Below are 25,645 nucleotides of genomic sequence, written 5' to 3' on the forward strand. Positions count from 1 at the left end.
TGTGTATCTCCTTCCACTGACTAGTTGGTGTTCTGTACACGATAGGTGCTGAGGAAATGAGGAAGAAATGGTAAGAACTGCTTTCTGCCACTGGTGGTGAATGCTTTATGCCACCCATCCAGTCGCACTGTCCTCTATCTGGCTCTCAATTTGGTCCCAGAGTTACTATAAGAAAGCTGGGCTTGCAGGCACAGCAACTGGTGACTAATGTGTGTGCCTGGTGATTAAGCATCCATAAAACAGTGTGGTATTATAACCAGACAAGACAAATCACCCCGGTACAGCTTGCATAAAATTAAAAGGTCAATCCAGGAAGAAAACGAATAATGAGATTCCTAAAGTCCTTCATAAGTTGAAAATCTCATTTGATTATTTGTTTTAAAGGTATCTCATGGAAAACTCCAAAGCCAGACGGGATGGAATATTACATAAGAAACAACTTTTAAGTTTTAACCTCAGAAAATCCTTTAAGCCCAAACCAAAGAACACGATTCTCATCATATGGAGTTTGTTTCTTTTTGGAAGTTGATAAATCAAAAATTTCACTGGGAACTGGCCAGTTCCCTGTGTTTTCCAGAGAAGGGAGTTTGGGAACACATTTCGGGAACCTCAGCCTCTTGAGTTCCATGCCTCGATTCTCCCTCAGAAGCCATGGAAAAATTCTCTCCCCTCCTCTATGCTTCAGAGTCCTTTCTTTAAAAAGGAGTGATGTGATCACCTGCCCATTTACAGGATGGAGTGCATGAAATCGTCCCAAGAGCTCCCCGAGGCCTTCTGACATGTGGGCCAGGGAGCCTAGGCTCACCTATGGTTAGAAAAAAACAGTGAGCCCCAGAGACAGGACAAGTGATCTTTTTCCCATTGGAAAAAGTACTCTATTCCTCATTCAAATTAAGAAGCAGAGAATCAGCTGATGAAAAAAAATTACCAAAACTCAAGATCTGAAAAAAGTGAATTATTTTGAAAACAGAACATTTTGACTGACTGATCTAAGTAACATACAAGCAACCGAGTTCCACCCACTCAGATAAACCCCAGCTTCGCTCTGAGTTGTATGGCCATTCCAAACAACGTTTTATCTGCCTATAGAGCCCGGATCCCAGCGATACAGTTGTGCACTTGGAATTTTTGATCTGGGTTATGTGACACCTTCCTGGCCAGCAAGGTGGTGCTATCTCTCCTCCCGTAACTTTCCACTGATGCAAATGAGGTCACAAGTGCCAGGAGGCAGCAATGACAGGTCTGTGTGGGCAGAGAGTCATGGAATCATGGGCCAAGGCAGGGCACATGCTTTCTCTTCTGCAAGAAGCATTTATCCCTTCTTGTTGGCACACATGGGGGAAGCTATGAGCTTTGTAGTTTGTGCCACAGAGGAGCTAAGACAGCCTCCAAGACATTCCTCTGAGGATGCCTTTCTTTCTTGTGTGGCTCAGGAGACAAGAAGCTTCTTCCACCTGCCAGGCCCTCAGAGGTCAGGACGCAGGGCCATCGGAGAGGTTCTGCCTGTTCCGGGCTGAGCTGCCCCAGCAACTCCTGACTCCTGGCTGGCCAGAGCCAAACACGACAGGGGTGAGTGGCCTGAGGGAGTGCCCCGTTCTAGGAACATCGAACGTGGCTGGTCCTCCTAGAAGCCACAGGGCCGGCTCTGGAGCGGGCATTCTGGAGCCAGCTCTACAACCCTGACAATGCTCACCCTGCCCAGCAGATAATTCTACGTTCTAACCAAATGGAGACTGTTAAATAGCCCAACTGCTGGGGTCGAGGAAAACCCATTGGATGTGTGAAAACGGCAAACGGAGGGATGTTACTAGCTCTACCTGAGTCACTAAGCCAAAGTAAGATGAGAGTTTACCACGTGGTGACTGTTTTCTGGTAAATTCCAAGGCAACTACACACAATCCTCCTTAAGTCTCAACCACTCCTAAGTGTCTCCTTTGTGGGGCCTCCTCCTCTACACTCCCTTATAGGGTAGGCAGTTCACTATGGGTCTGTTCTCAGCCCTTGCCTAGGTTTATTTCCAGCACTACTGCTAGACCACATGGCTCCTTTGTGCAAATTAGAAAAAGGTGCCCCCTTCTCAAGACATGTTACCTCCAATTCCTAGAAAATTCATAGTCATCACGCAGATCTTCAATGACTATGATGGACTGGCACTCCCTAGACTTGTTCAGTGTATGACCTTCCCAGTTGGGCAGTTGCCCTGTGCAGCTGAATGCCGTCGATTCAAATATTACCCTAGGCAGACGGCTCCCAAATCTAAATCTCTACCCTAACACCCCTCTCCAGAGATCCAGACCTGCATGAGAAGTTAGAAATTCACTGAATGGGGGGCATAGCCACTAAGGATGTTTCAACCCTTCAAAGACAAAAGGATGAAAACTAGACTTTACCCAACTGCTGTCTTCCCTCAGTTAAAAGCTTTAGAGTCCTCTGCTGGAAATCTTGGAGTTATCTTTGATGCTGACTCCTTGGTCCTCATATCCAGTTCATCACAGAGTCCTCTCAGCTTTCCCTCCACTGGATCGCCCCCATTCCTCTTCTCCTTTCTCTTCCCACTGTCACTGGCTTGCTTCACGCTGTGGCTATTTCTTGCCTGACTTAGTCCACAGCCCCTACTCGAACTCCTGGCTTCCAGGCTTGCTCCTCTGCACTCTATTTAACACACTACCTTTATTGCCTGTTAGTCTCTTTCTCAAAAACCTCAGATGGCTTCTATTAACAGGCAAATGAAGTCCAAACTTCCTAGCCTGGCATTCAGAACCTTCCATGTTCTCATCCCAACCTTCTCCAACTGCCACCTCCCCCATGCCAGTCCTCCAGTCCCTGAGTCCTCATGATGCCTTAGCCCAGAACACTTGCCTGCCTCCAGGCCTCTGGCCCTATTGTTCCATCTACCAGGCATCTATTTCTATATCTTGCTGTTAACTGAAAACCTATAGCTCAAATGCCATCTCTTCTCCAAGCTTCCATTGATCTTCTCCACCAGAATTAATAGCTTCCTTTTTTCTGCTCTCATTGCACCCTGTTTATACTTTACTTTGAGCATTTATGGCACCATGTCTTAAACTGTCAATTTATCTATGTGTTTGGAGCCCCCAGTAGACTAAATCCTGGAGGGCAAGGATCGTGTTTTACTTATCTTTTGGTCTTCAGAGCCAAACCCAGTACAGAGCAGATGTGCAGAACTTGTTGAACAACTAACTGAGTGGTGGAGAAGCCTCCTTCATGGTCAAACAAAGCCCACGATGACTTCATGATGGTCTACTCTGAGCCTGTGTGTTTCAAAGCACCAGCCAAACAAGGGCAAATGAGTGTACTGCACTATGTCAGGTGAGGGTGAAGGGCACTTTCCAAACCAAAAAGTCTATTTCAAACAAACACATAGTTATGCCATAACTCACAACCTGCATCAAATGCAATTCCTTGAAACTGCAAGCTCTGGCAGGGGGCTGAGGCTCTGCCACTTGGAGAAGGGTTGGCAGGATTTGGGGCTTCTTTCTGGAGTCCCCTTCTGCCTCTGCACAGCTCTCCAGACCCTGGACTTGCCCAGTCCCACCACCCATGCTAACAATGCATTACAGGAATCTGAACATCACTCAGAATAATGCTCCCCTTGGGAAGGTGAGAACCTGGATGGGAATGAAGGTATGACAAACGGGATGCTTACAAATCTAGTTAGTAGCACTGTCTTGAGAAAATAACAAAAAACTTGACTATAAGTTCTGACTGAGTAGAATTGGGTCCTCAAGCTTCACTCTTCCAGATACATTTACAGAGACAAGAAATCCAGCAAAGAAAGGCCAGTTACAATACAGGGCATCATCTGCAAGACAAACTCAACCACCTTAGCAGCATTTTTCATCTTTGCCCTACGTAATACCGGGATATCCAAACCTGCTCTTATCTGAGACCGGATTCCCCAGTTTCCGGGAAAGAAATGACCAGGAGCACAAACCTACCGAGATGCAAACTGGGAAGGGGTTGACTGACTTTGCTTTTCTGCTACAGTGGAAAATGTGGGTGTCTGCACACACTGCTGCTCTTCATATCTCTTCTCCTGCAGAAGCCTGACTAGCACATCAAAAAGGGAAGAGCTTGAAAATCCAGCTGATCATACATTTTTTCTGACTATTGAGGCTTCTGCTTCCCTTTCGCTGACACCAGGATGGTCTTAATAATATCATTAACCAAGCCACCGTCTACCACCATGCCTAGAGAGGAAGAAAACTCCTGCCTCACTCCCTAGAGAAGAACAAAACTCCAACCTCTGCATTGCCTTGGTTCTAAGATCTGTGCCTGCTCCCTCCCCTTTAATGCTTCTGAAACAGCGAAGTTCTTTAAAACTAATAACCAAAAAAAACTTGCCAGCTGCCAGTACTCTTGTTTTCATCACATCAGAAATCATCAGCATTTTGTGACCTGCGTTTCTTGGAATCAAGGAAATATGGTAGTTATTGGTACGCATTCTCCTTGTCAATTGTTGTGTTAAAGGTTGGAAACCAAAGGGAAGGAGATATTCACAGGGAAATTTAGGGCTTATGCGTACAGATTCACCTTCAAAGAAAACAGCATCTAGGTAATTCCATTTGAAGACATCAATGCCTTATAAGAGACTTTATGGAAGACTACTGCCTGCAGGAACATTCCTATTCCATTAGGACCAAAGTATTTTATTAAATGTCTGTTCAGGAAAAATCACCGTGTGGCCAAAGGGAAGAAGAGGCAGTCAAGTTCCCTCTTCTTAGGGTTTCTTTTTCCCCTTTCTTTCCTAGTCTGAGACCAGGGAGCCACAGGGTGGGGACTGATGGCCTCTCCCACCCTTCCTGGAAGTCTAGGATAGGATAGTGTCTGCTTCTCTAGGAGACTCACTCTTGGCACTGAAGAGAAACTTTCTGGGAGAGTGGCAATGGTTGGCTAAAGAAGAAAGGAAGATGAGCTTTCCAGAGAGTGCCCGCCCAAGAACCCAGGGAATTCAAACTTGGCCTGGGAGGCTGGCATCACACGCTTGAAGGAGCCCACATTCCTGGGCTGGCATGACACCACCTACCCCCCACACACCCCGGTTGGGCTGGGACACTGCCATAGCCCCACTGATTTGAGGCCTGAGGCCGCAGTGCGGTGAAGTTCCTCCTGCTGACTCACAGGACCACCACAGCACTGTGTAGATATTCCAGGATGAAAGGCGATATTCCTGACATTTCTCCCAGCACTCAGATTTTCCAGCGAATTTCCTTGAGCACAGTCTTGCCGTCGTCCCAGCTGCAGAGGGATAGCTCAATGTTTCCAAAGTGAGGTAGAAGAGCCCACTGTGGCTGTAGAATTCTAACACCACCCTCATTTTCTCTGAGAGACCTAAAGGGACCTACTGAAATAGAAGCATGGACCAGGCCTGGTGGGCCCTGATTTGGAGCTAAAGGATACCTGGGCCCGTGGAGGAAGTGAATTAGCAGCCAGGGTCAAATGCAGCCTGTGGATTCTTCCCGCTGGTCTGGCCTTGGGCTCCTTGTTTTTCTTTTTTAAACTGAACTTTAGTTGTATAGACACATGAGTTCTATTTGGTTAGAACTGTGAGATTGGAGCGTCCCCATTGCTCCCCATTCTGAAGGTGGTTGAGTATGAGACCCTAGCTAAAAGATTTTAGACACTCAACAATGAAGGAAGAAGAGAGAGGTGTTTGTCTGTCTCTCTTTCATCTCCCCTTTCTTCAGTTCTATGGAATAAAACTAAAAACTCACTTATTTCCTTCCATGTAATTTTCACAACTGGTAATTACTTTTACTTCCTCATATGTTTATACTAGAATACGTGCTTCCTGTAGGCTGGGTCCTGGCCTATCTAGGTCACTATTAGAGCCTCAGGCACAAAGTAGGTCTCAGTGAATATTTGTTGCATGAATAACTGAACGACTGAATGGATGCTGGAAAAATAGATGTGGACCCATGAAGTTATGACCACAGACACATCTATATCTCATGTAAATATGTTAAAGTATCACACAAAGGAAGTAAAACATGGGACTCCGGGGAATGTCAATTTTCCCCAATGTGTCTTTGAAGCTAAGATAGTGACTAATGCTGAAAAAAAATATTTAAAAATGGTTTAGTAACTAAATTTCCAATTCGAGTACTAGGGGACAATAGTCCATGAAAGGAAAATGCTGGGAGAATTCCCCTCCTCCAGAGGGGACCCCTCTCAATTTGTAAAAATACCCTTTTTCCTTTGGTTTTACCATCTCAGAGAAAAAAGTTGTAGAATGCAGACATCCTTTTGGAGGGTGGCTGTGCAACGTTCCATCCAAAATGGGACTCTGAGAGTGACAGGCGGTGCCATTCAGGGGGATCACAGGAGGAAACTGGGACTTTTCTGGGCAACTACGACATGGGGGCCCATCTACCTCTTCTGCAGGCAGGTTAATCTAAGCCTACTCAAAGTGAAAGCAATTTCTTGAAATTCTTTTGTTGAAAGTGCTTGTTCTTTATTGAATTCTTCCCATCTTGAACTCTGATGAGTTTTGATCTGGAGAATTAATTCTTCGAAAGTGTAGTATCTTGAGCTTCTCGGGTAAGTTGCAGTTCTAGAGTTAAGTCTTTCAACACAAAGGGGGACACAGGCCACACTTCCCGGATTATAGAGCAAGTGAGATGTGAAGACGCTCTGCAGGGTAAGCCCTCGAGGCCACCTCTTTATCCTGATGAAAACCGAATATAAAAATAAACAATAGCTGCAGCAAATTGAACAGAGCACAGCAGCCCCTCAGACAGACTTCAGAGGGAAAGAGCTTTTTAACATACTCACTTCCTTTGGTGGTGCCACAGCACAAAGATTACACTCAGTGTTCCTGGCCATAAAAGCTTCAGTTTTTCCCATTCTCGCTGCCAAAGCTGAAATGCCAAGACATGCTGGGAACTGCGATTATACACACTTCATATTTTACATTCTGAAACCCCAAGGGATAAGCTGCGGAGAACAGAGTCCTATTTCTTAAATGGCAGCTGAACAGATACCGCACTCAGGCTCTGCGGAGCATGGCTGCGTATTTGCATAGAGAGAAACAAACAAAGACCTCACAGATTCCTCCAGTCTGTGTGTACCTTCCTGGCATCTGTCGCAGACCTCAGCTAACTTTTCTCGTTTATTTCTTTTTTGTTATTTTTTAACTTTTGAATTACTCAACCAGATCCTTACGGGAAAAAAAAAAATCATTACTGCACATATAAGTCAGTCATAAGGAAACTCAGTTACTGCCTCTGACAGGTTTGAACCTGTCTGTTCACAGATGAGAAAACAAAACTTCAGTGTTCTCTAGGCCAAAACTGTCTTCCCCTCCTGAGTGGGGCAGTAAAGCCGCCAGCCCAACGGCATTCAGATTTCAGGTTCGCTTTGTCAAAAATTTCCTCCCGAAAGGTGGTCAAAAGGTATAAACTTCCAGTTATAAGATAAAGAAGTACTACGGATGTTATGTACAACATGATGACTACACTAACACTGCTGTATGATACACAGGAAGGTTGTTAGCAGAGTAAATCCTAAGAGTTCTCATCACAAGGAGAAAATTTTTTCCCGTTTTTTTCTTTTCTTTTTATTGTACCTACATGAGAAGATGGATGTTAGTTGAACCTATTGTGATAATCATTTCACAATATATGTAAATCAAACCATCATGCTGTATGCCTTAAACTTATACAGTGACATATGTCGATTATTTCTCAGCAACACTGGAAAAAAATTTTCTCCTTAGCTGTAAATTAAATTGTAAATTAACTTCACTGTCACGATGTATTTTTCTCAATTCCATCTTCTAGTGTAGGAGTTAAAAAAAAAGATCCTTCTTTCAAGAATCAACACAAGAGCCACGGGTACCTCAGGAAGGACTCAGGATGACAAGACCTGTTCTTCCAAAAGGTGAATTTCATGACTCACTGTCACCTGCCTTCCTCTATTGCTCATAGTCCCATTTCTTTGTCAAATGAGTGTTAAAATCCTCACTAAGTGAACTTGGGAGGGACAAATTTCTCATTGCTTGGATTAAACTAAGATTTAATACACCCTCTTGCTTCATTTGCAAGATCTGGGCACTCCCACATCTTCTTAGAGGACAGGAGCTCACCTATGATTGTTTCCCCCTTGGCGGTGCTTGCTCCAGTGCCCTGCAGAGCAAGGGGTTTGAGAAGCTCCTGGTAAACGAGCAAGCCACTGCTGCATGACAGCAGGCCCCAGCCAGCCAGAGGGGACTATGTGCTGCTGCTCCTCAACCAGTTATAAATAACGACTGATGCAATTGCTCTACGTGTAGGGCTGGAAATAAACTTCTCCTTGTAGCTATGTAACTGCAATAAACTTTTATAGGCCTGTTACATGATCTGAACAAACCTGCACAGTTTCTCCAACAAGAGCGGAATTCTTTGCAGGTCTGAACCTTCACTCACAGACCCTTCTCAAAAGAAAGGGAGGCTCAACTGCTACCTTTTTATGGGAGTTCAGAGCTGGTCTTTCTAAACGCTTAGGAAAAACCTCTTCTTTAAGTGTATCCTATAGCAGCATTTGTTTTTCAATAGGAAACACATTCAGACACAGGGTTTGTGTATGTATAAACCACTTCTGAAAGGACATATGAGAAATGGGTAACTGGTTGCCTTGAGAAAGAGGAATTGGGAGGCTGGGTTTAGCTTTCACTGTAATCTTTTCAGAATAGCTAAACATTTCTCTTGATCCTGTGTATGCATGAACTTATCTAATTAAATTACATTGACATTTCTCTTTAGTCAATAAACAATACCCTGTTTATACCCCTCTTCATATCACTTCTCTCCCCCAATGGATTCCCCTAGAAAAGCGTTGGCTCATGCTAGAAATAAAACAGAAATGAAGTGAAGAAATAAGAAATATTGCTATGCCTTGTGCCAGAAACTGAGGGATAGCAAGTGAAAATGAGTAAGAAAAGCACAGCTCCAGGTGCCAAGCCATCACACGGCCATGATAAACGAGAGAAGAGCGTGAGTCTCTCGGCTTTCCATTCTGCACTCCCGGATAACATCTCTGCCCTGTCTGACAATTCCCTCTCACACCTGACTGACCGATTTCTCCTCTTCCTCTGCCCAACCCCCCACTCCTCTTGCTTACTTCTTTTCAAAAATTTGTTCTCAAAAATCACAAAAGTAACACATTCTCACCACAATCAGTGATATTATATGAAGATAATGAGAAATTATCCCCTGTCCACCCCATTCCAAACTGTTCTCTTTCTGCTCTTCTACAACTTTTTTCATGTACATATCTATGCACAGATGGCTTTTACTATTGTTTTTTTTTTTTTTTTACAAAAAATGGGACTAAAATGAGCATACATACTACTCTTTAACTTCTTTTTTTCACTTATTTGTCTATCAGAGACAAACCACCCAGGTCAATAAACGTACATCTAACTCACCCTTTCTTTTACGAGATGCGTAATATTCCACAGGACTGGTATACCATAATTTATTCAACCATTTCCTTATTGAATCTATCCACCTCCCCTGTTCAAATTTCTTCCCTGGATCACTTTTCTTCTTTGTAACTGATAATGTGTGTGGAGCATTAACTGAGACCAGGCACTGGGATAAACAAGTCACATGAATTGAACTTGCATGATAATCCCATAGGACAGGTAGTACTGTTATCTGCACGTTGTAGATCAGGAAACTGGGACTTAGAGAAATTAAAGAGTTTATCCAGTATCACAGAGCTGGTCATTGTGGAGGTAAGTTTCAAATCCAAGTTTGACTCCAAAGCCTGGCTCTTGACTGTAAGTCAATACTGTCTTATTTTCACACTGCTGCCATGCAATCAACCTAGAGTCTATGGCCACCGTCTTAAAGGTTGGCCTGGTATTTACAACTTTGAAGTGGATCATTTGACTAGGAGTTCCACAGGTATCTCTAACTCAAGGTGTTCAAGTCTTTGTCTCCCCCATTCCCACACTTGTGCTCAACCTGGCCTCATCTTTGGCAGTTCACCCGAGGGCAAGGCACTGACTGACTGAGTGAGAAGCAGCCACCTTTTCAGAGTAAAGTGTGGACAGAGATCCCTGGTCCTGGGGTTCACAACTGCTTTCTCTGTTTTCATGTGCACACAGAGGCTGAAGCTATACTTACAAATGTAGGCAGGAACTAAATTCCTCTGAGACCCACACAAAAGGAAACTTTGATCGCCCTATTCTGAGATCACACCAACAACTAACTTCCCACTGTGCTTGCTACCTTATATTCAGCATTGACAAAATTCAATTCAAGCCCAAGTCTTACCTGGGAGAGGTAACATGAGCTACTAACACCATGATTTGCTATTAGTTCAGCTAACCAATTACTAGTTAAGGTACTTCTGATTTTACAAGAGAAGAAGAACGTAACAAGTCAACTGGATATTCATTCAAGAATCTAGAATGAAAAATTACATGCATGACTTATGATTGCTCAGAAATTAGTGATTGCAAAAAGACAGTCAGAATGAACAATATCATGCTAATAGTAGTTCCTTCTTTGACAGGTAAACTAGATTGGAAGATCCAGATTGCCTTCAAATATCTAAAAGGCTTTCTTGTAGAATATTTGTGGTTTTTCACTCTACTCTCTACAGGTGGTCCAGAACCAGTGAAGAGCAGATAGTGGGAGACACTGTTTGAGTCAATATAAAAGTGAAATTTCTAATAGTCACAGATGCCAAAAAGTGGAGGAAACAAGTTTCCCTTCGTTTGGAGGTGTTAAGTATAGAAAAAATGACTTCTCAGCAGGTTGTTTGATTTTCTTGCTTTGAAAGAGAAGGGTATATAACTTTTTTTTTTTTTTAATTTTTTTAATTTTTAATTTTTTTGTTTTTGTGAGGAAGATCAGCCTTGAGCTAACATCCATGCCAATCCTCCTCTTTTTGCTGAGGAAGACCGGCTCTGAGCTAACATCTATTGCCAATCCTCCTCCTTTTTTTTTTTTTTCCCCAAAGCCCGAGTAGATAGTTGTATGTCACAGTGGCACATCCCTCTAGTTGCTGTATGTGGGACGCGGCCTCAGCATGGCCGGAGAAGTGGTGCGTCGGTGCGCGCCCGGGATCCGAACCCAGGCCGCCAGCAGCGGAGCGCGCGCACTTAACCGCTAAGCCACGGAGCCGGCCCAGGGTATATAACTTTGAACTCCCTTCCAATCCTGAGACTCTAGAATTTTGTCAGTGGAACGTAGGACAGGTAAGTTTGATGCAAGTATCAAGAATGATGTAGAACAGTGATTTTATATAGGAAAGAGCAAGATTGGATGGGTAATTCTGGAGGTTGGAGGAGCAGTGTCAAGAGAGGAAGGAGAAATGAAAGGCCACACAGTCAAACTGCCACCTTCCCATTGTGTGCCCCATGCACACACCTCTGGAACCAGATCCCTCAATGATGCCAATCTCCAGGGTGTGGGGCAGTTTGTCAGGTTTTACTCACTCCTCTTTGCAGCTGAACCCAGAAATTCATCAATGTATGAGCATTTTTGCCAAATGGTAACAGGGCTCTTGACCAATTTACATTTCTTCTTAGGAAGTTTACTGATAAGTAAAATTTGACATTTGCAAGATGGAAAAAATTCCACCTTCAGGCACATGCTTCCGACTATCTATCAAAAAGCAAACTATAACACTGTGTTCTGCTCAGCTATTTCTCCTGCCAGGCTTAAGTACTGGAATGCAGGAAAAGGATTTGGTCTCAACACACCTGAAAACACAGCTCCAAGACTACCATACATGGCTCAATGAGCCAAAAGAATGCTAATGCCTTCATCTAATCCTCGGTCGTTCTCTAGTGTCAGTCCACTGTGTGTTTAACTCCAGCAGGTGCTATTCTCCTCTGGGCTGAAATTGTTTCCAGGTAGATTTTGCACTATCAAGCCAAGTAGTTGCAACACACCGTGCTTAATGTAACAGAAAACATTAAAAATCTGAATGCATGTATGACTGAATGACTGTTATGGACTGAATGGTTGCATCTCCCCCAAATTGATATGTTGAAGCCCTGAACCCCCAGAGTGATGGTATTTGTAGATGGAGTTTGGAGGAAATAATTAGAGTTAGATAAGGTCATGAGGGTGGGGCCCTCATGATGGGATTAGTGCCCTTTATAAGAAGAGACACTAAAGAGCTTGCTTCCTTTCTCTTTCCCACCATGTGAGGATACAACAAGAAGGCAGCTGTCTGCAGGCCAGGACGAGATCCCTCACTGTAAACCAAATTGGCCAGTACCCTGATCTTGGACTTCCCAGCCTCCAGAACTATGAAAAATAAATTTCTGTTGTTTAAGTTACCCAGTTTATGATATTTGTTATGGCAGCCCAAGCAGACTAAGACAGTGACTTTGGGACATCTACAGAACTGGGATTCACAGACAAGCAGTGATTACAGCCTTGACAGAATTTAACTGGTACAGCAGCAGATTATCTAAATGTTCAATATAGAACATTCGAAAAGCACTACAAACATTAAAAATAAAATAAAAACCACCTGCATTACCTCAGACACCATTGTTGATGTGCTGATGTTTAGCCTCCTAGAACTATTTTCCCTACAGAGAGTAAACTTGACTGAGAGAATGGAGTCTTCTTTTGGGGAGTTTCTTCTGACCATGACCACCATTGCACTCATGCAGTCACCTTAAAGAACCCCATCCTCTTAAACTCACAAGGATGTTACTGAGAAGTGATTTTACTTTCAGGATCCTAATATTCACATCTGATAATATCTGTATAGAATCAGAACTGGTTGCCTATGGGGTTGGCTAAGGTTTAACTGGAAGGAGCACCAGGAAACTTTCTAGGATGATAGAAATGTTCTATATATTATTTGGAGTGTTGATTACATAGTTGTGTACACTTGTCAAAATGTATCAAATTATGTACTTAAGATCTATGGGGGGAAGTGAACTGGAAAGATGACACCAATACCCATCATTAGAACACGCGCTTTGATGCATTTTTCCAAAGAACATTCAAAAAGCGAACATTACTGAGCATGTATTACATACCAGGCTCTGGGCTACAGGCTTTTCATGTGCATCCCTATATAATTCTAACAACCACCCTCGAGTGTGCATTTCTAGGGTCTCCATTTTATCAATGAAGAAACTGAGGCTTAAAGGGGTTAAGTAACTTGCTGAAAATTCCACAGCTGGGAAGAGGCAAGGCAAAACCGGAACCTAACTCCCTCCAACCCCGGGGGAAAAAAATTTGTAACAATTTGCTTGCCTTTTGACTCAGGAGTAATACCTTCAGGAATCTGTTCTAGGGAAAGAGTCAAAGACTGATCCAACTAGGCGTGTACAGGATATAAATACATCATTACTAATAATAGTAAATCAACTTAAACGTACTCTAAATTAAGTAGATCCATATGATAGACCACTCTGCATCACTTAATGCTAGGTTTAAAAGAGAATATAAATGACTTTCATTATAGGGGAAAATGGTTTTGACATACTAGTAAAAAAAAAAATCAGATTAAAAAAGGTATATATAGTATGACCTCAATTTTGTTTCTTTTCTTTTTTATTTTCTTTTTGTGAGGAAGATTGGCTCTGAGCTAACATCTGAGAAGAACCACGGCAGAGACCCCCACTGTTTCTCAGTCCTCCTCTTTTTGCTGAGGAAGATTAGCCCTGAGCTAACATCTGTGCCCATCTCCTCTATTTTATATATGGGACGCTGCCACACATGGCTTGATGAGCAGTGCATAGGTCTGCACCCAGGATGTGAACCTGCGAACCCCAGGCTGCCGAAGCGGAGCACAAGAACTTAACCACTAGGCCACCGGGCCGGCCTCTGCTTCTTTTTTTTAAGTAAATACATTTAAAAACTTTAAGGAGGGGGCCGGCCCTGTGGCTTAGCGGTTAAGTGTGCACGTTCCGCTACTGGCAGCCCGGGTTCGGATCCCAGGCGCGCACTGACGCACCGCTTGTCCGGCCATGCTGAGGCTGCGTCCCACGTACAGCAACTAGAAGGATGTGCAGCTATGACATACAACTATCTACTGGGGCTTTGGGGAAAAAAAAAGGAGGAGGATTGGCAATAGATGTTAGCTCAGAGCCAGTCTTCCTCAGCAAAAAGAGGAGGATTAGCATGGATGTTAGCTCAGGGCTGATCTTCCTCAAAAAAAAAAAAAAACTTTAAGGAAACACACGGAAAGAAAAATGATTATCTTTCAGTGGTAGAACTAAAGGTTATTTAATTTTTACTTTTTATATTTTAAATTTTCAACTGTTACTATGTGTTATTTTTGTAATTAGAAAAGCAAGAATAAATTTTATTTTAAAAATAAAAAACACAAACGAAAATCATTACTTTCACTAATGAACATATACCCCAGGAAGACTGTATATATTCATTTTTATGAAGAAAAATATTTTTGTACAGCCTAGTTTGAAGGTACAGCCCCTTAATAACTTCAGGGTGTTCATGTTATTCAATAACTTACACATAACTGTAGAAAAGCGAAATCAGCAGGCTTTCTACCACAGTCATAGGTACAAAACATACATGGTGGATTTACGAATTTACAAAGCAATGTCCAGTTTACGGAGATGATCTTGGAGAAGTTATTACCTTTTCTTTTAGCAGAAAGGCATAAAAATTGGAATAGATAATTGTTGAAGTCTTCTAAATGTAGCCGACAGATCTATGTAATTCTGAGAGGGATTAGCATCACCGTAAGCAAAAAAAGTACACAACTTAAATTTGCCGCAAATGCTACGAACCTAAATCATCAAGGGTAGAAATGAGGCAGAAGAACCAAGGCAGAGACCCCCACTGTTTCTCAAACATGAGTACCGTATGGCTCCTTCGTAAAGAACATTTGAAGAAACACTGACAAGTCTGTTCCTATGAAACACCTTTCATTGAGAACTAGAATCGCAAGGAAGAAATTGTGTCTTTATAGTGGATGAAAGAATAATTACTATTATCATCAAAATAAACATCCGAAATTTAAAAATTCTTGAAGAATTAGAACTACCATTTGAGTCAGAGGGAGAAGGTCAAATACCGTATGATTTCCTTCATTAAGCAGTAGATAATAACAACAACAACAAACAAACACATAGGGACAGAGATTGGATTGGTGGTTACCAGAGGGGAAGGGGGGAGGGAGGAGGGTGAAAGGGATAATTCGGTACATGTGTGTGGTGATGGGTTGTAATTAGTATTTTGGTGGTGAACATGATGTAATCTATGCAGAAATAGAAGTACAATGATGTACACCTGAAATTTTTACAATGTTATAAACCAATGTTACTGCAATAAACAAAAAATTTAAAAAAAAAAAAGAAGCAAAAAAAAAAACTACCATTTGAAAAATACTGTTATAGATGCTCAAACCTTTTTTTCAGTAGATCAGAAAAAATTCTCAAAAGGTTTTCATTTATAAAAAAACACTCCTTTGAATTTTGAGCAAATCACGGGTTTGGACCAGTATAATGCTGCAGATGGACAGCGGGTTAGGCATGGTCCCTGCCCTCACGAGGGGGCCAAATGCGAGAGGCACAGGCCAGTGAAAGTGCTAAGGGAAGGGGATTAGAGGATGCCATGGGGGCAGAGAGGATGGGCACCTCACTGAGACTGAGGCTGGGAGTAGGGGAGGCTAGGAAAAGTTTCCAGAAGTGGTGACAACTAAGCTGAGACTGCGCAGGTTAGCAGGAGTTAGCCTGGCCCAGGGGGCAAGGGTTCCAGGCAAAGCGAAATGCACGTGCGAAGGCCTACGGGTTGAGGGAACTCGGCATCTTCATGGATTCAAAGCTGAAGTGGGACTGTCCAGTTCCACCACACACTGTGTGACCCTGAGCAAGTTCTTTTACGTCCCAGAGCCTCAAGCTTCCTGATCGGCAAAATACGGAGAACACCACTCACCTTGGAGAGATGTCATCGGAAGTTAAAAGTAAACAGATAAAAACTCCTTACAGTGGTGTTTATCCTTACAACAAAATGCCAATACGGGTGGCTATTATTCTATCTCGCAGAATCAGGGTGAGGGAGCTTGATCATCTCCCTCCACTCTGCCCTGGTGGACCCAGTTCCAGCCCACTGTTCTCTTCGCCACTCCTTGACCTCCAGAGCACATTCCTCCCTAAAGCCTTGGTCTTTGCCATTCCTTCTGCCTGGAATTCTCTTCCCCTGGATATTCACAAGGAGCCTGCTTCCTCACGTCCTCAGGTCTCTGCTCATCTGCTCAAATGTCTTTTCTTAATCTTCTGTGAAAAACGGTAAAACCATTCTCCCCAAACTTGATCTTCCCCGCATGCAGCTTTTTCTTCATGGCATTTATCACCGCAACATTCAGAGTATCTACTTTTGGTTGTCTGACTGCTGACGAGAGAATTGCAGCTCATTGCGGGTGGGGGTTTGCCTGCTTTATTTCCTGTGTACCCTAGAGCTTAGAACAGCACCAGGCACACAGAAGGTGCTCAACACGTATTTGTTAAAGGAACAAACACCTCAGGCATGAGGGCAGGGCCTTTCTCTATTCTTCTTTTACGCTCTGACAGCCTGACACACAGCGTTGTTTTGCACCGAGTAGGCATTTCATAAGCATTTGTTGAGCTGTACCACTGAATCACTTTTTATAAATGGCGGTGTTCATCCGGAACCTAAAGATCAACTGACTGTATTTTTATTGCTTAGCAAATAAATCCAAGATTGTGTTCAATTATAATGAAGCAATAGGTTGGTTGGTCAATTTGGTGGGGAGAAGAGCAAAGCTGGTGGTCTGATTTCATTAGCCAGTGAAATCCATTACCACATTTATCACTTTGTTCCAAATAACCACAGCCTTTGTCGACGCAAAGGTCACATACTGATGAGGTATGCCAGGATCAGTGTTCTGATTTAACAAATGAGGTCCAGAAAAACAATCAAAATGTTCCAGGGCTAAAATTTCTTTCTGCCATTAATTGGAGTCCTTTGAGAAACCCCATTATTGGGACTAAGCCGCCAGGATATCTACCCCACTAATGGTCTGAAGGGTTCTTGAATCTCCCCTCAAATGAACAACCAAAATTTTCCTTCAATACTGGAAAAAGTAAACTCAAAATAAGTTCAACTGCTTCCTCAAACATTAGAGATACAGTTGAAATTTAAACAAAATGCACTAGTATAGTCTTCACGTTTTAGAATCTGTCTCACAAGCTCAGGGCTTCCTAACAAAACTATCTTAAGGATCTATGGAAAGCATATTAATTACACACAATTTCAAGACATTGCTAAAATGCAAAGAAAATGATTTGATTTGAAAGAAAAGCACAGATTTAGTTTATTATAAAAAGATTGGTCTTCAGAGAGTTGATTTTACAAGGTAAAACTCCCATTTCTGTGAAGAAGTACCTATTCCTGAGGAAGCATTTTGAGGATAATTTCATCTCAAGCCTATACTATAAATAAAACCCAAATCAGCTGATAGCATGTATGCAAAGAATAACCTCTTATATTGACATGGATGTTTCAAAGAGTTTTCACATTTTCACTTCCATCTGATTTGAGCTTCACCAACAGCCTACAGGGAAGGCGTGTCATTGGTATCCCCTTGTACAGATGGGCAAACAGGCTCAGAGCATTCAGCAACCTGCTTACATCCCCAGGACCAGCAAGGAGCAGGGTTGGTTCTAGCACCCAGGTCTGGTGAAAACCATGCCCAACATTGTTTCAGTTGAAAGAATATATGCTGCCTCTCAAACTTACCTTAAAATAAGTGATCTTTTTCTATCTTTTCATAGCATTATATTTTAAATGGAATTGCACTTTGGGGACACTTACTCTAAATGATGCAGTATATCAATTTTTTTTTTTACACCTTGGAGCCAAATTTAGGCAGATTTCTAATGGGCCTGGTTCTCTAGGGTTCTGTCCTTGGCTCACTGTCCTTGGTGGGTAATCTCATCCAGTCCCCTGATCTGAACTAACAGCTATGTCCTGATGACTTCCAAATATTTAGTTCCAGCCCAGCCTTTTCACTGGGCTTCCGACTCACATCCACCTACCCAATGAGCATCTCCACTGGTATGTGTCTCAGGTACCTGACATCCTGTGTTTCTAAATCTCATTGTCTTCCTCTTCTGCCTAAATCTCTTCCTGGGCTCATGATTTCTCCTAACTAATGGTACCATCATCTATTGAACCTTTTAGCTAAACACCTGGGAATGACCTCAGGTTTCTTCCCCTCCCTTCCCTACCCCTCCACCCCGATCTACCCAGTCACTAAGTGCAGACTGTTTTACTTGCCAGTATCTCTTAAAGTTATGCCCTTCTTCTCAGCCCTACCATTGACTGCCTTAGTTCAGGTTCTCATTATCTTCTTACCTGGAACACTGCGATAGACACAATTTGAACCTCCCCTTGCCACTCACATGCACGGGTCTACACTCTCCCTTCCCCAAATACATGTAAAATATAAATCCACTCATGTCATGCAACCTGCTGAAAATTCTTCAAAGACTCTCCTTTATCTGCTACCTAAAGCTCAAACTCCCTGGCATGGAATTTATGTCTGACACTGCCAGTTTCCTATCAAATAGCTATTCTCCCCCTTCTTCCTTAATAAGAGAACACTGATTTTTAGCTGGAACATGGCCATATAATAATTTTCTAGCTTTCACTGCATCTAGGTAGGCCATGTGACCAGGTTCTGGCCAATTCCATTGTAAGTATTGTGTGGAATTTCAGGAAGCCTCCTAAAAGGGAGCTGTCTCAGCTGGGAGAAGTGCCCTTTCCACCCTTCTCACTGCCTGGAACTAGAATACAGAGATGACTCCTAGAGCAACCATATTAGACCATGAGGTCACCTTGAAGATGGCAGAACAGAAAAGAGAAATCTGTGTCCCAGATGACTCTATAAAGCTTTCATGGTAGAGCTGGGAGACAAAGAAACATAGTCTATCTGGTATAAGCCACTGTCATTTTACATTTCTTGCGATAGGCAATGGTACCAAATCCTAAGTGACACAGATTTCAAACATCTCAAGAACAGTAAGCCTTTCATTAGCTTCATTTCTGCCAACCCCTCTAGACTTGTCTTCTACCATAACTTAACCTTTAGTCTCTGGTACTACCAAAATTCTTGTAGTTTCCCATTCCACCCACACATTCACCATGAACTTGCAAACTTCTCAGATTCTGCTCAAGCTTGCCACCTACCTAAACACCCACCTTATCTTTGTTCAGTTTTTAACTTTCCATACTCAGCTCAGGTGTCACCTCCTCCAGGAAGTTTGCCTAAACCTCCATCTTAGGCTAAGTGGCCATTCTCTGTGCTCCCATAACACCATGAGCATTCTCCACTCCTGGACCCCGTCTGCCATTACTTGTTTATGGACCATCTCTTCCACCCCACAGAAAGAACCTCAGAGAGCAGGCAGCACATCTACTCACTTTGTATCTATACCTCCTAACACAAGTGGGAGCTCAGGAAATATGTTCTGAGCTCAGTTGAAACTTCCTCATTGAACTGCAGTGAATAGTATTGAACGCCTCAACATGTCTTGATTAGCTCTTCATGTCAACAGTAAATTGAAGATTGAAACCAAATTTTCTAATAGTGATTTTTTTTTTCTGGACTTGGAAAACAAATCACAAGTGAGCAATCCTAAGAAAACATCCATTCTGAGAAGCAATTTACTGTTTGGATGTTTCAGACTTGAATTCCCTCATCTGTGAAAGAGCACTTGGCACTAGCTAATCTTGGAGGTCCCATCTGGCTCTAATATTTTATAATTCCATTGTTGAATATAAACACACAGAGCTGGACACAAGGAACTCGCTGTGAATGGATGGTTCCCCCAGGGATTGGCAACACGACCAGCCTTACCTAACTTTTAAATAAATTATTTACAAGGAGTGCCTAATAAAATCTTGAAGTCATCAGTTGACTGCGAACACTCTAGGGTAATGAAATGCCCATTGTGGGAAGATATGCCTCTTAGACTCCAAGCACACTAGGCTTCTTTAAAAGCCCTTGAACTTGCATGCTCCCTCCTGGTCCTGGGCACCTGCATTTGCTGTTCCTTCTGTATTGAACGTTCTTTCCTTCCCTCTTCACTACTTACCTAAGCTCAAGGGCCACTTCCTTAGGAAAATCTTCCATCTTTCCCTGACCAGATCTAATCACGCTACTAGAGGTTCTCATTCACTGCAGTGCATTCCTCTTCTTCACAGCACTGGTCACAGCTGGGATTTTCTACAGTATGGTCATTTGATTGATGTCTTTCTCCCTCATTAGACCATATTCTCCAAAGGGAATATTTTTGTTTTTGTTTATCACCGTTTCCATATCCTTGGCAGAGAGGTGATGCTCAATAAACATTTGTTAAATATCTCCGAAGGTTGTGCGAGGGAGGAGAAAAGCGGCCAATGAGTTTCATTTGGGGGAAATGTCAAGCAATTCTAATAAGCTGGAAAGCCTCTGAGCTCTCCATCACATCCTTGAAAAAGGATCTGAGAAGTCAGGGATAGAAGTCACTTTCTGGTGACAGTGGAAGAATGGGCACTGAATGAGGCCAACGTTTGGCAAAGCAAGTATGACAAACTAAGAAGAGAGGAGGCAGGAATATGACTAAAAAATCAGAGTTCCAGTAACAATCCTAGGTAAGGCTCACACTCAAAATCTGATGTGAAAGTTACTAACACATTGAGAATCCCATGGCTAGCACATCCTGAAGAAATGAGAACTATATGAGAATAAGTGACAATTGGTAGCTGTCTTTGCAGCAAGCAAATCAGGAAATAGGAGACCTACTTCTTGGAGCAGAAGGAATGATGTTATCAGATGGCAAAGGGAAAACAGAGCTCCTAAATTTGGCTTTCATCCTTATCTGAAAAGATTTTTCTCACTAGAGTGAGTAGAATAAATATAAATATGGAACTGAATTCCAAGGTAGGTAAGGTAACAATAAGAGTCCAAAATTCTAGGCTCAAATGAAAGACATTTGGGGACTCTGCAAGTCTGCTGATAAGAAATACTTAGGAGTAAGAAAGGTCCCAGGAGATGGGAATCAGACAGATGCTGCCACAGTTTTCAAGAGGGGAAGAGGTAGATATCAGAGAGCAATGACTCAAGGATGTGATATTCATCACTGACCCAACACACAAATTGATTTGGAAACTTACAACTAGTGAATTCTTAGACACGGAAGCAATGCTCACAGAGGCGACCTTACCATGGGCTCTCTGAGGAAAGCTACGCTCATCTAACTTCAAATCACACAGTATCTGGCGTCAACAAGGCACCTGATGGTCCCTTAAGATATCCTTGAGAAACAAGAGTCAGATGATACTAGAGATTGGTATATTCACCCAGATGTAACAGTTGTGTTCAGAAACTAGCTTAAAAGATCTTATCCTAGAGGGATATTGCAAATCTTTCCAAATTCTGAATTTTAAAAAAAGCCAAATTAGGTAGAGATTATTCTCTCAATTTGAAGAGCAATCAAAGGTGATTTTCTTTAAAAGTTACTGTGCTACATAAGTATAAGAGTACAAGACAGTATGTCAGGTCTGGCCATCAGCCTCTGTGGGCCAGTTCCACAACAGGAAAATGGGATAGCAAATTACCACAGTGAGCACTTGGAGCTTTAGGACTAAATATTGCTTATCATGCACCCACGAAACCAGCATGCCAAGAACTGCATATGGCACAAAGTGGTCAGACTCATGAGTTGAAAAGAACGTGTTGAAATGTGCTGTGTGTTCAAGTGTAACACGGTAAGGGAGATTCAAAGTTAAAACTGTGCTCTTCTATAAATTCTTCCTCAATCAATATATTTTAGACACATTCCACGTTTTGTCAAAAACAGCAAATCCAATGTGTGCTGGTTGGCTTTAGGAGTTTGGGGTTGAAATGTCAAAGATGGCTGAATTCCCCTTTAATACAGCTTCTGAAACATGATAGAAAATGGCGCTGGTAATGCTGGCAGGCAGGTAAACGGGATGCAGTCCCCTTTGTTTCCCTAACTTTTCTGTAGGGCTTGACTCTGGAAAAAAGTCAGTGCCCGTGTAAATTATTCATGAGCACTATCTGGGCTCCCAATCAGCCAACAAGCCCAGGACAAAAGAATGAATAGTCTTTTTTCCCTTAGCAAAGTGACTCATTGACTGCTAACTTTCCAGCCCTCTCGGTCTCTGGGCCATGGCAGGCTCCAGACCTTCCAACCAAAGGCAAAGGGGCGGGACCTTTCTCTTGCTGTATCTCCAGGAAACTGGGCTTCTGTTCCTCCATGAAATGCAAGTAAACACATCTGAGAATCGGGATCAGAACACAAGTAGACAAGCACAAAAATATAACTGGCCTGTCTCCTCTCACATAAGGCACAGTTGGCTAAGAGAGAGAAGAAAATAATGTCAGAGGGAGCCTATGGCACTACCTCCTACAGTCCTATTGGACAATGACGTGCACATGGTATCATTTTGTTACTTGCTGGAAAATAAACACCACTCCTGAAAAAATCTCCCAAACAAGGAAACATCAACAACAACTCTATTTGGACAGGTCAGAGGCATCATCCAGGAAGGCCGTTTCAGCTCCGATAAAGGCCATCGTGGAACGGGTATGATAAATGAGGCTGTCTGGTGCTCCCAAGTTTCTAACTGTGTCTCTGGATTAAATTCACACTCTCGGTGCCCAAATGTGCCCTTTACTGTGTGTGAATTCCAAGGACTTGGCTTTCAAAAGCTTATCCTTAAGATTCTGCTCTCAGGCCAGTACCCTGGATGGAATTAAATTATCCTGTGAAATAAATCCACAGGATAAAAAATAGCATTTGAAGATATCCTAATTAAATGTGTTCCCTTCAAAGTCAACCAAATCAGCTAGAGCCCACAGATGGGATTCCAGTAGAAGAGGAAATTAAAATAAATTCTCAGAATTGAACCACAGATACCAAGAACTGAAATAAAACTTCTCAAGATGTGGGCTGATACTGCTTCACCAGAAACGACATCAGGTTACAGTGTCCGTCCTCCGTGTTTCAAGACAAATGAAACAAGGAGACGCAGAGGCCGCCACATCCTGCACAGGAAATCAGGCTTGCTGCCTCGCATCTGTGTACTGTGCTGCTTCAGCAAAGCCTCTGAGCATTCAAGAAAGTGGCTGTAGACTTCACTGCTCTTCCCCACTGCTATGGTCTGAATATTCGTGACATCCCCAAATTCATGTGTTGAAATTCATCCCCCAAAGATGATGGTATTAGGAGGTGGGCCTTTGAAAGGTACTTAGATCATGAGCGAGGAACCCTCATGAACAGAAGTAGTGTCCTTATAAAACAGGCTCCAGAGAGCTCCCTAGCCCTTCCACCATGTGAAGACACGGGGAAAAGACAGCCTTCACCAGACACTGAATCTGCTGACGCCTTGATCTCAGACTTCTGGTCTCCAGAGCTGTGAGAAATAAATTTCTCTTGTTTATAAGCTACCCAGTCTGTGGTATTTTGTTATAGCAGCCCCAAAGGACTAAGACATCCACTCTGCCTCATTTTCATGAATTAAAGTCGCCCTATCACCAGAAGGGGAAGAAGCCCACTCTTTAGTGGCAGTCAAGTCTGTAAGGCTCTCCTGAGGAGACAGTGTAGCCCAGTGGTTAACCACATAGTTTGAATTCTGGCTTCACTATCAGTTAGTAGTCTGGTTCCTAAGCCTTTCTAAGACTCAGTTATTCATCTAAATAACACAAATAATATTACTGCTATATCATAATATCATTAGGAGGAATAAGGGAGAAACACAGGTAGAGTGCTGGGCCTGTGACAGTGTAGCTCTTGTTGCCATTGTTAATATTGTTATTTTGATTTACAACAGAAGTCCCTGTCAAGTAGGGAAGTGATTCTTCTTCAAAATTAAATGTGGGGGAGGCTCTCTCTGGGGCAAACAGAGCACAGATGGATGGATAAGCCACGGGGAGGAGAACGAAGGTGGTGTTCACGGCCCAGAGTCTGATCCCACCACCAGGAAGGACCCAAACTCCCTCTCCCATCAGAGATTGTATCGGCAACCACGGCCAACCACGCGCCGGGCAGAGCGCTGAGACAAGAGAAACCCCCGTGCTGGACTGCAGGAGAACTGCAGAGCCTGGCCAAGGAAGCTCAAAGCACCGGCCATCTACAGCAGCTGTGGCAGCTCCAGACTCGGGAAGGAGCAGAGATTCCCGCCGACCTTCCTGTGGACGACACCCGCGGCCGCGTGTCCAGCCTGGCTCCCCACTCTGTGCCCCTTCTCTACCGCACAGCTGAGGCCGTGACAAAAGCGCTACATCTAGTCAAGGTTTCAGGGCTCTGCACAGAATTAACTAGAAGACACTCCTGTAAGGTGCCTGTGACCCTCCCTTGTTCCCCCTTTCTGGCATCCTCGACCAGTCCTGCGGCATTCTTGACTAGTCTCACTCCCCTCTTCCTATTTTGACCCCCAGGGTATTTAAGAAGATTCACTGTTTTTAAAGTCCTTTTACATTTTAATAAGGATGTCATGAGCTCACAAAAGGAACAGCATTTAGCAAGGCTAATAAATAGCAAATTTCCATCAGGAAATTCTTTACTTCGACATTCATGCTTCTAATATAAAAGAGAGAACTTTTTCAAAGGAAGGCAACAATTGCATCTCAAGAGACAAAAAAGGATATGCGTGGCAGCTAAGTTATAATGTGATTTCAAGAGGAGGAGGACATTGACAACAGGGGATAAAAGGCAAATTTAAGAATAAACACTATCTAACACTATTACATTTCCAATCTTACCCAATCTTGTGTCTGACTCAAGTTTCAACTGCTATGCCTTGAGCTCTGAGATTTCAAGCTGATTTAAAGTCCAGCATATTATGATCAAAAGATTGTGTGTCATGAAATGGAATGAAATCATATTTGGGAGGGGCTGCAAATGATAAACATCATCGAGTGGGACACTGCTCATCGACAGTTTACCTCTTAGCTCCCCGAATGGTGAGCTGCCACCCAATCTGACTGTGATTTTTATTACAGCAACTTAGGCAACAGTTATCCACACTCTTAGTTTAGCATGCATTCCTAAAACGGAATGGATCACTTCCAATGTTAAAACAGAAAAAAGAGAGCAACAATGTGTTTGGCACCTTGCAGGGTTTGGCTATAACAGGCGCTTAGCAAACCCTGGCTGATTTCATGAATAGTCTCTTCTGAGCCTCTCAAGCCTACTTTACGAATACCACATGGGGGCAAGTTGTAGTTTGCGCACGATGTTAATCACCACGTTATTCACTTATTCTAATAGACACTCAAACTTTTGTGAATTTAATTCCAAAAAGATTTCAGATGAGTATCATGACAAATGGAAGGATGGATTAAGCCCCAAGAATGGGCAGGGGATGAATTATGGCCGGGGTTACCAGCAGCCCAAACTCACCTATAGATGATTCCTTTCTCGTGCAGGAACATAAGTGCCGAAATGATTTCTGCAGCATAGAAACGAGCTCGTGCTTCATCAAAACGACGAGACTTCTGAATGTGAAACATCAAGTCACCCCCATTCACAAACTCCATCACAAAAAACAGACGATCCTAGACACAAACACAAGAGAGTTCAGTCAGCATCATATCACCTTGGACTGTGGCGTGGGGAGGAGAGATTGTCCAGTGGAGGTACTCAATGAGACATCAT

General features: G+C 42.9%; 1 protein-coding gene across 1 annotated transcript in view; it reads right to left on the bottom strand.

Moving 5' to 3' along the window:
- The window catches only part of PRKCH (protein kinase C eta), a 219,105-nt gene that overhangs the window by 42,182 nt on the left and 151,278 nt on the right, over positions 1–25,645 (bottom strand). The window contains exon 10 of the mRNA XM_087448406.1: positions 25,391–25,545. Coding sequence (XP_087304532.1) covers positions 25,391–25,545 — 155 coding nt within the window. The remainder of the gene's footprint in view (positions 1–25,390; positions 25,546–25,645) is intronic.

This window comes from Ceratotherium simum, chromosome 24, assembly GCF_057802395.1.
Source record: "Ceratotherium simum simum isolate JZ-2026a chromosome 24, ASM5780239v1, whole genome shotgun sequence".
Classification (NCBI taxonomy): domain Eukaryota; kingdom Metazoa; phylum Chordata; class Mammalia; order Perissodactyla; family Rhinocerotidae; genus Ceratotherium; species Ceratotherium simum.